Here is a 16,667-nt window from a genome sequence, read left to right on the forward strand (position 1 = left end):
GGAGAACCAAACGTGCTGGCTTTATGAAGCTTTGTGACGCTTGCAAGGCCCCAGGCTTTTCATTGCGGCCCGTAGCATCATTCATATGGCTTGTCACGTTTGGACCAGCATAAGGCTCGTGACAATGTTCTCGGCTTCCGAACACCGTAGCGGCAGAGTAATGGCCAGGTCCTTAAAAAAGAAATGTCGTGCCTGTATGGCGCATGGCTCGTTGAACCTTCGCCTGACGTCTTGTTAATCAATCGTCGTCAATGGCAACCGCAAATGTGCAAAAACCAGAAAACTCAGAGCACCGCGCAAAAACAGCTACCCAACAAATACACTTCTTTTTGGAATTTGGCCCTTGAAATGCAGAAAGCCCCGATCACTGCTCGGTCTTCAGCCAACTTTCTCTATGGCTGCTGTTCTTTTGGTGTCATTCCCATAGCAGTGCACTGCTGTATGACATAGGTCATAATACCTTCGTTCTGGTAAAACTAGGAAGATGTGCACTCATATGGACCCCTTATGTCCACACTAAGTTTCTGAACGCCCCTCTTATATCAGGCATATACACTAAAAAAGGCACATTCTGCGTTTATTTTGTTCGCAAGTGACTAAAATTCACTCTCAGTGCCGGTGCAGTAGCAAAGTCATTCACCTGATCGAGTGCTTAAAGGCACCATGTCTGCTACTGAAGGCACTCTGCACCAATTGATCACTGGAGGAAATGCCTTAAAGTTGCATCAGCAATGTTTTTTTTTCTGCTTCCTGCAATACATTATCACGGCAGCACTGTATTTGATCATGGTGACGCTACAGAATGGATGGCCAAAGAGTTCACCTTTAGCGTTCCAGCTGGGGCGTCTCCCAGCTCATTTTGAGTCTGAAAAAAGATGTCAGTATTAAAACGTGAAGTCACGATGCAGCAAAAGCAACAATCAAAAGAGCCACATGGGCAATTAGGCTGACATAAATGAACGGATATAAATGACTAGTCATTGAAAACACTTAAGTGTGGTTACTCTTGCCAGTGGCTGTGTGAGCCTGTCAAATAATTTATTTCCCACTCCTCTAATTTTAATAATTACATCTGCTCATCTACTTAACTGTTATGGCCACATCCTAAAGGCAGCTTCTTCATATAAAACCACAGTGTTACATTCATTTACTCCCCGTCTACCTGATGCTACTGAAGTTTTGCTTACTTTCAAAGAAGGTATTTCACAGAACTGCTCCATTGACAACGCATTATTCCAAGCTTGTGGCAAAGCGTCGTCACTTAGATCACAACGATGCGCTGCGCTTTATATCTTTTCGCTCCATAGTGCCCGGATTCAAAGCAAAAGTCGCTTTTCGACATAACTACCTACTTCTATGGTCACAAGAAACTTTGCTAATTATTGATGTTTATGTTGCCGATAACGTATACATGCCGCCTCGAAACACAATGGGACGACAAGACAGATATGCTAGGCATCTCGTTCCTTTGCTGATTCTAAAACTTGCTTAAATCAGTTACTGATGTGCGACAAAGATAGTTACTGAAATTTCACCCTATAACATTATTTAAAATGTTGTATCCCAGTAAAGTAGGACCTGGAGTGCCATGGAATCTGCCTTTACCGTGAATGCAAACAGAGCTTACGCGAAGCCGTTTGCGTGAAGCGCTCGATGCCGTCGAACGGAGCACATGAAAAAAGAAAGTTGAAACAAAACGCACGCGGTTGGCAAGGTGCATAACTCGATGATTTCACAGCACTCGGTGGCATCACCCCTATTTTATCTCACGTATCACATAGAATTGTATGTACACCCTTGAAATTATTCTTATCGCGCCATAGGCTCCTATGTTTTTTTCTGATCGCGCGAACGTCGGCCGCATGGCGTGTCAGCGGCCTTGCAGCAACGCAGGGGCACTGGATGCTGAAGCGAACAGCACAGCAGAATACATTTTCACCGATCCCACCGCCCCTCGTTGCTACAAGCCCACTCACACGCCATGTACTAGACGGCGCGGCGCAAGCGAAATACCTTCGATTACAGTAGTGTTCCGATGGTTTCATGTCCCATTGTTTTGCGCTCATTAATAAGGCTAACTCAGTCAGTGCTCCAACACCGTACCAGCAATGGTGGCGTAAAACATGCCCTGTTTTAGCAAAGACCACATAGCTGCGTTACGTCACCACAAGCGGAGTGTGACGTTGAACCAGGTCAAAACTCTATGTTCAATACCACAAAGCTAATGATGTATAACCAATTCTCACAACGGAAGGATAGTAATAGGAATGAAAACTAGACAATAGGAGCGTGGCACACACGCACAGGCACGGTACTCTTTTTTGTGTTTTTGTTCACCGCGTCGCAATGGAAGAACAACGGCGATTCGAAACACTCACTCACCTTTGATGTAGCTGAGTCGGAGGCGATCATGGCGATCTTCGAGGCAACAAGCCCATAAAAACGAGCAACATGCAGCAATGTTCTAAAGAAGTCACAACGAAGCACAGTAAGGATGCAGAAAATCCAGGAAGCCCTCAGGCAAACGGCGTGCAGAAACTGCCGGAATGCGCCGAAGCGTCAACAGCGCAAACGCGCAATCATACAAGTACACGCATACAAATACACGCTTATATCATCATGAATCATAACATTTAATAAAAATTTCGCGAAAAGAAGAGTAATGCTTGCAGCAAGCAGGCGAACATAACTGTTGACCAGAAAATTACAGAAATCTCACTGTTTGTGCACGTTCGAAATCATGGCAAACCCCAGACGGTCTGTCGTCCCACTCTTTAAAAATTTGTGTGCTTCTGCGCTATACCGTTTGTCAACGGAAAAGTATAGCAGCACAGATTGCGGTTGGCGGCCAAGCAAATTCACAGCACATTGGCCAGCACCCCGTCTGTGTCACAGAAAAGACTTTGGCCACCATGTAAGATATGAGCACCATGCCGTAGACATTGGCCAAACATTTCGTTTCGTTCTATTTTGCATTAAGGGGTAACATCTAAGCTAAACGCATTCTTTAAAAATGATACTTAATACTGATACACTAATACTTAAAGACCGAAAGTTAGATATTGCCTAACCGCACATTTTGCAAAGTGCCCTACAACTTCTTAATTGGAATTTTTCGCCTAACGTTCTTGCTTCAGAAGTTGGTTATTTAATCTTGACTAATTATGTAATTAAGAAAAATACGAAAATAGCGTGACACACTACATGCATAAGTGAGCAACATTCATTTGGTGGCGTCGTTTTAGAGTGCATAGGCATATTTTGAAACTGACGAAAGTTAGCTGAAACACCCTATATAAGAAAGAATGGGCGTGGAAGAGACAAAGTTGTTTTCCAAGAAGTGCATCAACTTTTCACATAAAACCTTGCGGCAACCATACATGCCTCTATCCTGGAATTACATATATATATATATATATATATATATATATATATATATATATATATATATATATATAAGGGTGTGTGTGTGCGCCCGCAGGATGTTTTACCTAACTTAACATGACAATGAGAAAATTGTAGAGCGACATGACAAACTCTCGATACAGCTTTCTGTTGCTTAATACGTGCCCCATAAAAGTATATTTCCGAGCGTGAAAGCAGCCCGCGAATACACGCAATGTGCCTCGAGCGGCCAGTCGTGCGGCAATTTTCTCATTGACACTTTTCATGTAACTATATTATTTACGGAGTCGAATAATTAATTAACAGTAATTGCTCAATGAGGTGGAATGAAAAAAGATATATTTGAGTATCACCAAGCGACGGCAAACAAGATTAGCTTGGTGTTATCCAGCTACGTGGCATCGTCTGTGCAGCGCGAGTCCTATGGTACGTTACAAATGAAAATACTGTTGAACTCGTATGGGTTCTTGCCCATTCCGGGAATCAAGGGAATGAGGAGGCGCACTGGGTAGCTCGAGGTCTAATCAACCGGGAGGTGTGCCCCCCAGGCTCGGATCCCATGGATGAGGCACCGACGACATACCACAGAATAACAAACTACGACAAGCAAAAAAAAGGCGAATCTACCCGCCTCCAAACGCAAGCCTCACGCTAGCGCAAGCCTCGATCCTGTGTCGAATCCAGACTAAATCGTTCCCCAGCCAACTTTGGCTAGCCATAATTACCAACGGGCAATGGAACCCAATATGTAAAAACTGCACAAATCAAACATTGGCTATCCAAAATCACATTCTTTGGGGATGCGAGGCAGCTCCAGCCAGCTCCCTCACAACAGACGTGAGAAGAGCTGCTCAGAACGCCGGATGAAAACTACAAAAAAGCCCTTGTTGCCTGGGCCGAAAGGGTCACTCCTCGTGAGGGGCCATTCTAGGACTCGGGCCTGCCAGATCATAACTGAGCAGAGTCTCAATAGAGTTGTTACCACCACCACCACCTTCCCCTATTTTTAAACACTGGCTAAAGTTACCTGGGATACCCGGCGTCAGCAAACGTGGGTGAATGAGAGTGTTTTTCAAGAAGTGCATCAACATTGCAAATAAAACCTTGAGATAGTGATACATGGCTCTATCTTGACGATATATATATATATATATATATATATATATATATATATATATATATATATATACACATATATATATATATATATATATATATGTTCACGTAACTTGAACCGCAGACGTATCTACTGGGTGGACAGGGGGCGCTCAATTAGTAACATGAAAGGGGCGCATGCCCTCCCCCATTCTCTGAAGTGAGGGAGTGGCCAAGTCAATGTAATTTGAACTTTAGGTGTATCTATATGGGGGGCCGGGGGCACTGTCCCAGTGCCCACTCGATAGATACGTCTATGGTTCATGTAACGTGAAAGCACACCATCTACATCTGCAATTGCGGTAAAGTGTTTAATAAAACATTATAGATGTGTCAAAAGACGCACACATACAGAAGCGCGTGTAGTTTTCACGCTTACTTCGAAACTCAATATTGCTCTATAAGAATCAATGTTATTCAAGAATAAGTTAACAGCATTTAGTCAACGACTTTATTGTTGTGAACACTCAGCAATTGCTCAATAATACTCAATATAAATCGACCATATATGAACAGGATTTAGTCAACGACTTTTTTGTTTGGAACTACCCAAGAACTGTATTGTCGAATTATTGCTCTGTGCTTTCAATAACTGTTCAAGTATTGTTGAAAGGCGTTGGAGTCAACAATTCATCAATTATATGTTAAGAACGTTTCAATGGTCATTTTTATAAGAGGTTTTACAAAGAATGCTGATAGGTTCCCTGTCGGAATCGAGTGTATTTGGTCAACTCGGTAGGCTGGGGGACTTTACTGACAATTTCTGGGCAAATGTACTATGATCACGCATTGGTTTATTGGCACCTTTTGACATTCTCGCTTAATTTGATCACTTCATATAGGCTATGTATGGACTTACTGAGAAATTTCGCAAAATGCAGCTTTTGCTGTCACGAAAAGAAATGGTGTATTCCGGTCTAAATTTCCAGAAACGCAAACTGTGCTAGAAAAGGGACAGTTTGGCCAAGTTGCGCGAATGGAAACTTGCATTGCTGAATTTACTTATTCATTCTTGTGCTCTTATCAACAGTGCTGCTGAGTACACATAGCCTGAGTTACAACCTATGTCGACAGCGCAAGTATGTCACAACTAATGAAGAAAAACAAACAAGAAAAATGAATCGAATCATCGTAATATAGAGGCCTCGCGTACGGGCAATCTTGTTTGTCTACAGCACTGCAATTGGTAAGTATAAATGTTGCGGTGGCACAGTTCTCAGGCCCGAACCGATGGATCATACACGCACCTACGACGTTTTCTTAACTTAGCCTCAACTTAATGCTACTGGCAAAAAAAACGATGGAATTCTCATTCCTCAGGGGCTTTGCATGGGTACGCAACATGTCTTGCAAAGTGCCAAGCTCTTACCGATCATGAGTGGCCTCTCGAGCAGCGCAAACGCAGCCCCGAAATTGGCAGCGCCCATGCACAGGCCGAAGGTCACCGGATCGACGAGCTCCCCGCAAAGAACAAAAATGTGCGTCACAGCGATGCCGTTGCAGGACCCGGAGAGCGCCGAGAGCACCGCCAGGGCAGGGTACGAGTCAAAAAACGGCATAAGAAGATGTGCAATGCCGTTTGCAGTCAGGCACAGGATCATCATAGAGCTCTTCCTCAGAAGTCCTTTGTCGGTTATGGGCCCCGACACGAATCTTGACACGAGATCGGGCGCGGTTATGAACGTGACAAGCGAGACGGCGTCCCACTTGGGGATCCCGCGCTCCACCGCGAAGTCCACCACTACCGTGAGCAGCGTCGTGTTTAAGTACCAGATCTGACCCAACGTATAAGCGATGAGGTAGAACCTCGGATTCTTCAAGAAGGAGAGCCACTTTGCCCGAGTGTTCTGTGGAGGTCGCTGAGCGTGGCTGTTTAGAGGCTTAACCGCGGCAACCGCAAGTCTTTCACACGTATATATATCTTTACGTGCGCTGTTATTCAGAGGCACGTCGAGACCCGCTGTCCCGTTGCAGGAACTCAACGACTTGCTATCACAGTAGTTCAGCACGTTATCTCCCAGTCCTTGGGCATCACCGTTGGACTCATAAATGCGTGTATTCGCGACCTCCGAGAGGTGCGTAGTTGTGGAAATTTGCGTGCTTTTTTCCAAGTCTCGTGGTACGACGTTCCGTCGCCAAGATGGTCTCGTGAAGAGCGCTGCTGCCGTAGAGTTGAGCATGATGGCGCCGAAGACGAGGAGGCCGCCTTTTGTTCCGTACTCATCAAAAAGGAACTGCATGACGGGCGGGAAGATAATGCCGCCGACCACAGAGCCTCCGATGGTGATACCCGATGCGAGCGCCTTGTTCTTGGTGACACTCTGGTTGACAGCAGCATAGCCCAACGTTAGCAGGGACAAACCACACCCTGCGCAGAGCAAAAGAAAACTGTAAATGTGGTATAGCGCCCAAAATAAAGTTATAGACAGTATGCACTCCTTCTATTCATAATGAAGGGCAATGAATTGCGTTCTTGGTTATTTACCGCCTGAACAGTTGGTAGGCCACTACAGTTGTTGAGTACAATTGGTGCACAGGATTATCGAGCTGTGCCAGTTTTCTTGAAGGAAGATCTGGAAATAGTGTACTTATCTGGTTACTGAAAACGTGGCGTGTGGAAAGGTCACATGCGAGAAAATGATGGGTTCTCACATGCATTAGTTTAGCACGAGGAAGAAATGCCATGACTTCTGCCTTTAGATACGACCAGCATAGAGGGGTCATGCAACTCATTCGAAAAGATACAGTGTTCAGCAAACGTTTCAATTTGGTGCCAATGAATTGCAAAAAAAAGCCTGTTTTCCACAACCTTGAAACATGTTCCTTATGTTCAAACTACGCCACTGTGGCGCTTGTCAAATATAGTTATTCTTTATTTTCATGTTGCTTCTAAATAAAGCTCCAATTAGACAAATCCAGGGGAGGATATCATCAGCATCATTACTTCTTAACCCTCATAGACCAAAAACAGGGCATTACATAAGGGGGCGAAACAGAGTGAAATTATCTATAATGGAGCGAATGCTCTTCTAGAATGAACTACAAGTACAGAGCGCACAATCTTTTGTCCTTATTGTTTCTATATAATGAAGTACGGTAATGGAAAACACAAGGCAAAAAAGCAAAAAAAGGTAAAACATGGATGGGATGGAGCAAGCAATTAGAAATAAGCTAACAAACGAAGGTATATAACTGGGAACCAAATTATGCTTTATAGATTTTAGTTATCTCCAAAGGCGATTCTTACTGCTTGGGGCCATACGCAAAGATAAGGAACTTACAGGTATAATATTGCAATAGCAATTATATGGACACTATAGGGGATTATTCTTTTTTGTTGCCGCCATGATGCTTCATATAAAACTAAGTCCGAGAAGACCTTATTACCCCCAACGGCCGTATGCTATGGGTGCTCGGGAAAAAGGGAGAGGGTGGGCGTAGAAGGTTGGCGGTTTGACGTACTCTGTTCATGCGCGCGATTACTTTTGGAGGTCACGTGACCAAGTGAGCGCCAACGGGGGAGGGGAGGTGCGTGCGCACTCGGTGGATCTGGTGAGTGGTTGCGTCATACTTTAACCCCGTCCTGGCTGCGCATGACTGTCCGCGTGGCGGAGGACATACACGGCTCACAAACGTATTCTTGAAGGTTATATGCGGTGTCTGCAACGAAAGCGAGGGCTGGTGGCTTTGCGCGGGCTGTGTTCCCGCTCACCTATAGTGTTGCAGGTCGTGTGACCTTGACTGTTCGAGACACGGTGGAATGAGAAGTTGCACGATGTGTCCGCTTCCCACTGCCGGCGCTTTTCATCACGACAGCGTTGTGACAGTGAGTGTTAATTTCATGGTCATCGAGTGAGACCTTTTCGTGCCTGCCTGTGAGCCCGTACCACGCTAGTTCTATTAAATAGTCAGTGAATATTCAGTTCCATTTGTACAACCGACAAAATTACAAACCTTTCTTTCAGCTTTCGGGCAGAACAGTTTTTTTTCTTTATTATTTTTCCGTCTTGTGGTCGGCACCAAGTGAATTTCAGTGTTTCTTTATCTTCATCACTTATAATATAACCAATTTGAAATTCCCTTTATATGGCAGCTGGGAGTATACTGTCATTCCTAAGTTTAAATGTCTTTATGCTTTGAGATATTCAACACAGAGCGTTCACGAACTGCCGTTACCGAAAATTTGTCACGCATCTTGTTTGTAGTCAGCTAAGCTGAATTGAGCAGTTTATGAATTCCATTTTGATGATGTTCGTAATGACAAAAAAGTTTATTTATGCTTTACTTTCTTCGGCAAAACTATTAGTTATCGCTACTGACCATGCAAGATCCCCAGGCTTACGATGAGGAAGGGCACCCCGTTGGCGAAGTAGCTGGCGCAGACCGGAACGGAAGCTAGAAAGCAGCCTATAACCAGGAGTGTCGGTATCTGAAAGTGCTGGGCTAGGGTTCCAGTGATGGGACCTGCGAAGAAGCATTGGCATTGCTGTTCACAAACGAAGAATGTAGTTTTGGATGTTTAGCGTTTATTTAAGGTTTCATTGTCAAAACATTTGCTTGATATTTTTTCTGAGAACCAAGGATATCTGAAGCGCATAATTGCTTTTGAAGTTAGTATTGTTAACTGTGTTACACGTTAAGAGGTGGAAACGAACATTCGTTTGTGTAAAATCTACAGTTAGATACCCAAAGTAGCATCTATTACTGCGTGCACAAAGCAGCCGTCTCCTCCGGAATCTGATGGTGAAAACCTCTTTATTCTGCCTATGCACAATTAGGACGATGAAACACTGTGTCGTGGGTGAAAATGCTCGAACTGCACACTGGAGTTTCACGCCATCAGGCCGCATTCGAAAACGTACATACCGATTGGTTTTCGAAGTCAGTGAAAATGATGTAGATCAAATACTAGCGTCGAGATGGAGAAACAGAAGAAATGAAAGGCAGAGAGGTTTTCCAGACCTACGTCCGGTTTACTACCCTTCACTGGGAAAAGCGTACACAGGGACGAAGAGAGAGAGGAAGAGAGAAAGAGAATTAGTTGTGCCTACACTTGTATGTGCCCAGAAAGTCCATAAACGGTCGCAGCAACCTACCGACTTGACCTGCCTCAGTTATGCCCTCGTTGACTTTGGTGCCGGCGACGTGCAAGGATATTTCGAGGATATTTGCTTGAGAAAACGCCTTATAGTCCAGCTGGTTGGTCACTATCCGGAGTGCTTCCCGCGCGATGTCGCACCGGTGTCAATGTGACAATATGCGCTGAATAGTTTCTGTGGTTGCGCAAAAGTCGCACATGCGCTGTCATCCGTTTTAATGCCGAATAAATAAGCCTGTACCTACAGCTTCGAGCCAGAACCGGTAAGGCAATATCTCACCACTGCGGGTGATTTTTGACTGTAGTTTGAAGCCAGTATGAAGTGTATCTAAACGACAAAACGAGAAGTGAGGTCAAGACCAATATGCGTTAGCCGTAGTTCTAGCCATAAAATAGTTTCATTGCAGTGCCGGTTTTTCGTAGTGTAATGGTAACCGTTGACCTTCGTGGGCGTATCGGGCAGCATTGCCGGAAAGGATATCATCAGCAATATTGGTATGTCCCGGCAGCAACGGACACATGATTTCACTCCACTGATCAAGAGCTTGATGGTCATGCTTTTTTATCTCATGTAGAAGTTGCTGATGAATTCCGTAATACCAAGCAAATTGCAAATACGGAAGTGTTCCCTTATAGCGGCAAAATATGACAGTTGGTGAGGTTGCTCTTGTAGGAGGTAGTTTGCAGCAGCACTCAGTGCAGTAATGCCTGTTGCTTTTGGTGTCTTTGTCTGGAGCAGCTTGTACCTGACCGTAGTTAGTGCAGTTGCAAAGACAGCGACATGTGTAGACAAGGTGAATGAGACTGAGCCATAGCTGTTGATGTGCAGTAGTTCACTGTATGTCACTGTTTTTGATTCTACTTTTGGGCAATTCGCTTTCTTCCTTACCTAGAGCAATTTTATGCACAGCTGAGACTGTTGGAGTGCGACAAGAAAAAGAATTCTTTGCTGTTTGTGTGCATTCTGAAGAAAGGCAATTTTGAAGGGTGACGGTACCTTCCGAAAATGTCGGACGAGACCTTTGCGAGGGGAAACAACTCCAATGGTTATCGGGGACAGTGTGTATAACGAACTGACGCCTTTAGACAATCGATATTGACATATGTTTGGATCGGATAACGCTTGAGAAGAACGATTGTGGCATTCGGTCAAAAATCACAGAGCCAGGAAGTGCCGTACACGTGCGCAATGCCTCGTACTGCACGCTTTACAACAAGTGCAAATTCGAGTTGCGCATACTAACCAACACTGGAAGGCTGTAGCCTGAAACCTCCAGAAATATAGCTCTTTGTAACGTAAACGACGAGTACAGATGCGCACCATGTCTTCCCGCGCATGATGCTCTGTACGGGGCAACCGACGAGTCTTTTTTCGGATGCACGCAATAAAGTATCCCCGAAAAAAGTTTGGTCGACCATCAAGCCAAATAATCCTTCAGACTTATCACGAACAACTGTCGCTCCGTTGCTAAAGACTGTGCATGGCGTCTTGGTCTTGCGTGTAAAAGCAACGGACGCAAACGGCTTTGTGGGTACGCGTGTAGTCAAGCCTTGTGTTCAAAGGTACGATGATGTCAGAGTTTCTAAACGTTGCAGTCTCGTACGCTCCTGAAGTCGAGTAACTGCAGAATGGCAAAAGCATCACCATCACAATCATCATCATCGTCATCATCATCATCATCATGAGCCTGGTTACGCCCACTGCAGCGCAAACGCCTCTTCCATTCACTTCACTTCACTTCACTTCACTTTATTACCTTAAAAACCCCATTAGAGGGGTATTACATAAGGGGTGGTTAATAAAATAAACATTAGAAACAGGCGTTCATCTTGAGATATGGGTGACAACAGCTTCAGTAGTCTCCAACTACCCCGGTCATGTACTGAATGTGGCTATTTTGTCCCTGTAAACTTCTTACTTCATTGCAAAAGTAAATGTGATCAACCCATATTGAAAAGTCCACTGTATGCGGTAAAACTTCACCGAGACCCATGAGGGTCACACTGAAGAAAGCGAAGCCTAACACTCCCTTGTGAAACACGCTGCAGTACGCATAATCTACTACTTATTGCTCTCCTTGACGGTCAGTTTTACAGGGTTATGAGACTGGCTTTCACGGTCGTTATCACTTCCACGGAGGGCAACGGTTACTACTGCCTCGAAGGGAGCGTCTTTGTTGGCCCGTTAAAGTCTGCTTTCGGCCCCGTCGCCATCTAAGCGGGCGCTGATGGAATTGGCTGCCTCGTGGGAAGCACCCAAAAAATGCGCATTGTCGTTTCGGGGCAAAATACTGGCCTGTTAATATCAGGTTTTCCCTAAACTATCGTTACAGAACGTGAGAATCACGGCTGGTATAATAAATGTGTATTGGCACGATAATTCCTGTAAGTCATTTTTTCTCAGTAAACGACGTTCCTAGAGCTCTGATCCATAGAAAAAAAAGTAAGAAACCTCAGTGTGCGGTAAATAACGTTATATAATAGTTTTGATACAGCTAGTAAGCGTTTCGTTTCCCAGGGAAATGCTGTGTCGTGACGTCATGACAGAGTACGCGGTTGCATTGGAGCAGGGCATTAATTGCTTTGTTGTGACGCTATTTTCACATTGTTTGGTCGTCCGATATGCTTAGACATTGGCCCTAAAAATAAGTAGCAGAATACGAGGCGGGCCAAGTGATCGGGAGCGAGCGTCGAAATGTCACAATATCTGTGTGTCGCTCCCACACACTGTGTCGTGACGTCACGAGACAGTATCCTCCTGGAAAAGAAAGCTAAACTGGCAGTAGATGAGGTGTTATATGAAATTCTTAACGTCGCTCTGTGACTGGTCACAATTATTTCTTGGGTTTGGAGCTCTCTGAAATTCACTTAACGCAAGGAAATGAATAGTAGGAAATATCATGCCAGTACCACTTTTGTATTATACCTGTAATAGTTGAATTTCAGAAAACGAAGACTTTGTGGCCGAAGAGCACGCTGTTGTGTTTGTATCGAGGGTCCAATCCCTGAACTTCTCTCGAGCAGGATTACTGAATTTGACAATTAAAGGCAATAGCATTAGTCCTCCAACAATACCGTCATTGTGACGATACAGTTGCGTGCATTGACCGCAACAAACCGACCGTATGCGTAGGGTCTGGAATGGTAGTTTGTCGAATGAGGAAATGGTCTTATGATGCAGAGTTTATACTAGACGAGGAAAACCTGCGAGTCATAAAACTATTTGAACACCCATAATGATCCCAAGAAATTGATAAAATCAAGGTTGTGTGCAACTGTAAGCCTTTGTCTGTGCCGACATGTAGTACTGCTAAGGAAAATAAAAAAAAGACGAGATAATCTCTTCATTGAAATGTAGATGTTTATGCCTGTGTTTATATGGCCTCCCTTGACATCGATGAGTTTATAGGGTTTAAAGCGGCACTGTCTTACAAAGAAGGGTGGAGAGATGCCGACACTCTTAGTCTTTCACCTTGAGGTGCTGAATTTCTCACGCTTGCAAAATTACGCTTGCAGTGATTTCCTCTTTGAGGCAGCCTCTTAATCTTCCCCTGTTACGAAGATACAGGTAAAGTTTTCTGAAAGGGAACATTTCTCGAAAGTGTGGTAGACAGAAAAAAATGAAGGTTGTTCGTAATTATGCGCGAGTATTACTTATATTATATTTACATACACGACAGCAGTGTAATTTATGTAGAAGTCGAGATACAGCTAGATGGCTTTCTGGTGCGAAGTCCAGACTCAATAACTATAGGAAAACAAGGAATGTAAGCTCTGCCACTGCTTCGGAGAAAAGGGCCCGGGACGTAAGGCGTCATGCGTTGCCAGAAGAGTACAAGTAACTCCTATACGCAAGGCCTATGAGATTGCGTATGACATTGAAGAGTGCTTGCGAAAAGAAGAGCAGTAACAGGAATTTCTGCGTGTAGCTTTTATTATGCCCACGCCAATAATGGCGGGTGAAAGATTGTTCCTGTACTAAGAAAGTACTGTAAAGAAAGAAAAATTTTTTTCATGCTTCTGGCTCCATATACCTTTATCTCTTATCACTCTTATCAGCTGCTCGACAAAAAAAAAGTAATTATTGACTTTGTCAGCAACATTTCCAAGACATTCCGGCAGGAAATGCAGTGAAATAATAATTGTTTAATCATAATTAAGGGACGTTTTGAGGCGTAGAGATTCGCAGTTTGCGGAGCTCCATAGAGGACTGTCGAGTCACGCAAACAAAATTACTTTAAAAAAACCTTTGCCAACCTTTCACTTAAGCCTCCAGCTTAGAAAGTCGGTGCGCAGTGAAGATCAACAAAAACTAAGCGGTTGGAAACCACTCAGCCGCACAGAGCGGCTTCTGCGCAACTACAGAAAAGCCTAAACGAGCTCCCGTATTTCAATTTGAGTAGCAAGTGCAAAATTAGCGACTCACCTGCCGCCAAGTTGAAAACGGTAGCGAGGCACACCGGCCAGGCGGCGTCTTCCCGGGACACTCCGAATGTGCTCGCAATCCCGACGTAAATGATGGCGCCTGACCGCATCACGGCAAGAGCGAATACGTTGATAACGGAGGCTGCCGCGACGACCAGCCATCCACGCGAGACGCCCATCGCGATCCCAAGTATCAAACGTGTAGCTCGCCGCCTGGTCTTCTTACGCGCAAATGCCCAAAAGGACATTCAACTGAGCGAGTCGCCACGTCCGACGACACGGAAGCGCACCTTTCGCTTAGCCTTTACACACCCGTCGCGCAGAAGGAAGCTCCTTATCGTCTTGTTAACATCTTTCCCTCTGCGGCAAGTCGCGCCTGTCGAAAGATAGCGCTGCTTTTGTACGACTGTTTTGCGTGTGTTGGTGCGCACGCGCGTGCGTGTGTGTGTGTGTGTTTCTGTGCGTTTGTGTGTACCTTCGCTGATCTTGCGGAAAGGTGAGGCCTGTCATAGGCGGAGATCCGCCATATACGGCAATATGTGCGACCTAATTGTATCGCAACGTACTTGTAGCGTCATTGAAGGTAGAACTTTAGGGAGGTTGTTTGCGATATACCTTACAGATCAACTGTGTGTTACTTGTTCAATATATTGCTACACGCGTGTGATATTTGATTGTTTTAACGAGGCGCGTGAGCGCCATCACTCGAGCAAAAAGGAGGAAGAACGAACTGGGCTCACACTGTGAATCTAACCGGTCATCGCTGCAACCGCTGTTGTAAATACATTCTGTAAATAGTTGCTTGTCTTATTGACTTATCCTTCGCGTAACACTGTGGTGGAGGGTGCCGTTCCCCGTCCTCGCCATGAAATTCCGCAGCGGCCGCACCGACCCGTTTTCCGCCATGGCTCCCGGTGACAACTCCTGGGCTCGTTCTGCTACTGCCCCGACAACAACGTAGGTTACGTTTACAAATCCCCGCAATCCTGGCATATTCTCCGGCCAAGATAATGTCGACGTTGAAGATTGGCTCAACCTGTATGAGCGTGTTAGCCAGAACAACCGCTGGGACCCTACCATTATGCTAGCAAATGTCCCATTCTACTTGGGCGGAACCCCCTCGTGTCTGGTTCCGGACACACGAGGACAAGATCTCTTGCTGGGATGCTTTAAGGAGAAGCTCGTCGACCTCTTTGGAAATCGCACCGGTCGGCAGCTGGCTGCTAGAAGAGAGCTTGCTGCCCGAGTTCAGTCTTCTACTGAATCGTATGTCTCGTACATAGAAGACGTGCTCGCTCTGTTGCCGGAAAGTTGACGAGAAAATGGCCGAGGTTGACACAGTCGACCACGTACTTAAGCGGATCGCGGACGACGCCTTCAACTTGTTGGTCTTCAACAATGTGTTCACCATCGATGACATTGGCAAGGAATGCCACCGCTTTGAACGAGCCAAAAGCCGCTGCCTCATTCTACAGTTCTGGCTCCCTAACACGGCTGTGACGTCGTCTTGCGTTGACCTTACCTCTTCACCACCTTTTAATGAGCATGCCACACGTATTGTTTGCCTCGAACTCGAGGCTACAGGACCTGCGCCATTCCATTCACGCCCACTTGAACCCTCCATTGACCAATCAGCCCCAGCGATCACCCTCATTCAGGCTGTTGTACGACAAGAATGTGCAAACCTAGATTTCCCGGCTTCCTGCTCCATCCCCCGACTTGACGCCCGACTGCTGCTCCCGACTGCCCGACTTGAAGACTTGACGCCCGACTGCCCGACTGCGCCCGACTGCTCCGCCTAACGGCAATGTGTGTTGAATTCCTAGATACCGCAACCCTGCCGAGTGGAGAACTCTGGACGACAAGCCCATTTGCTTCCATTGCCTCCGCATTGGCCACGTCGCTCGCCACTGCCTCACCTCCTGGACGTCGCCGTATTCGAGCTCCGTTTCCCCGTCTCCTCGCCCATATGCCGACCCGAGCCGTTACTCGCCTCGCCGTATGCCTCCTACCTCTCACGTATCCGTCTCACTCACCCTCACCTCAGCGCCATCGGTCCCCGTCGCCCCAGCCACGCCACTGTTCGTCACCGACCATTTATGGACGTTCAAATCGTCCGTTGACGCTCCTCACCAATGCGAACCTAGTTGAAGCAGGCGTAGATGGTGTTCCCTCGACGGCATTAATTGATACTAGAGCCCAAGTATCCATAATGAGCGCTAACCTATGTCATCGCCTCAAAAAGGTTCTTACGCTTGTCATCACTCTAGCCGTACGCATCGCCAATGGCGCCACTGTTGCCGGCAGGAGTATGTGCACTACTCGCATAGGAACTGCTGGCCGCCAAGTTCCAGTCCTGTTCACCGTGCTGACCAGTTGCCCTCATAACCTAATCTTCGGGCTCAACTTTCTGACGACGCATTCTGCCCCTATCGATTGTTTCACTGGTACGCTGTGCCTCGAGCTTCCTCTTCTTTCAGACGTTCGCCCCGAACAACCGAACACCCTCTGCACTACAGCGTTTGTTCGCTTACCTCCAAAAGCCCTAACCCTCGTGGAATAGTCCTGAAGGGCAACCGGCCTG

General features: G+C 45.8%; 1 protein-coding gene across 1 annotated transcript in view; it reads right to left on the bottom strand.

Annotated features, from left to right (window-relative positions):
- LOC135907631 (monocarboxylate transporter 5-like) overlaps positions 1–16,667 on the bottom strand; it is a 116,749-nt gene that overhangs the window by 16,377 nt on the left and 83,705 nt on the right. The window contains exons 3-4 of the mRNA XM_070526561.1: positions 8,881–9,024; positions 5,930–6,928 (exon numbers count right to left, since the gene is read on the bottom strand). Coding sequence (XP_070382662.1) covers positions 5,930–6,928; positions 8,881–9,024 — 1,143 coding nt within the window. The remainder of the gene's footprint in view (positions 1–5,929; positions 6,929–8,880; positions 9,025–16,667) is intronic.

This window comes from Dermacentor albipictus, chromosome 10 (assembly GCF_038994185.2).
Source record: "Dermacentor albipictus isolate Rhodes 1998 colony chromosome 10, USDA_Dalb.pri_finalv2, whole genome shotgun sequence".
NCBI lineage: Eukaryota > Metazoa > Arthropoda > Arachnida > Ixodida > Ixodidae > Dermacentor > Dermacentor albipictus.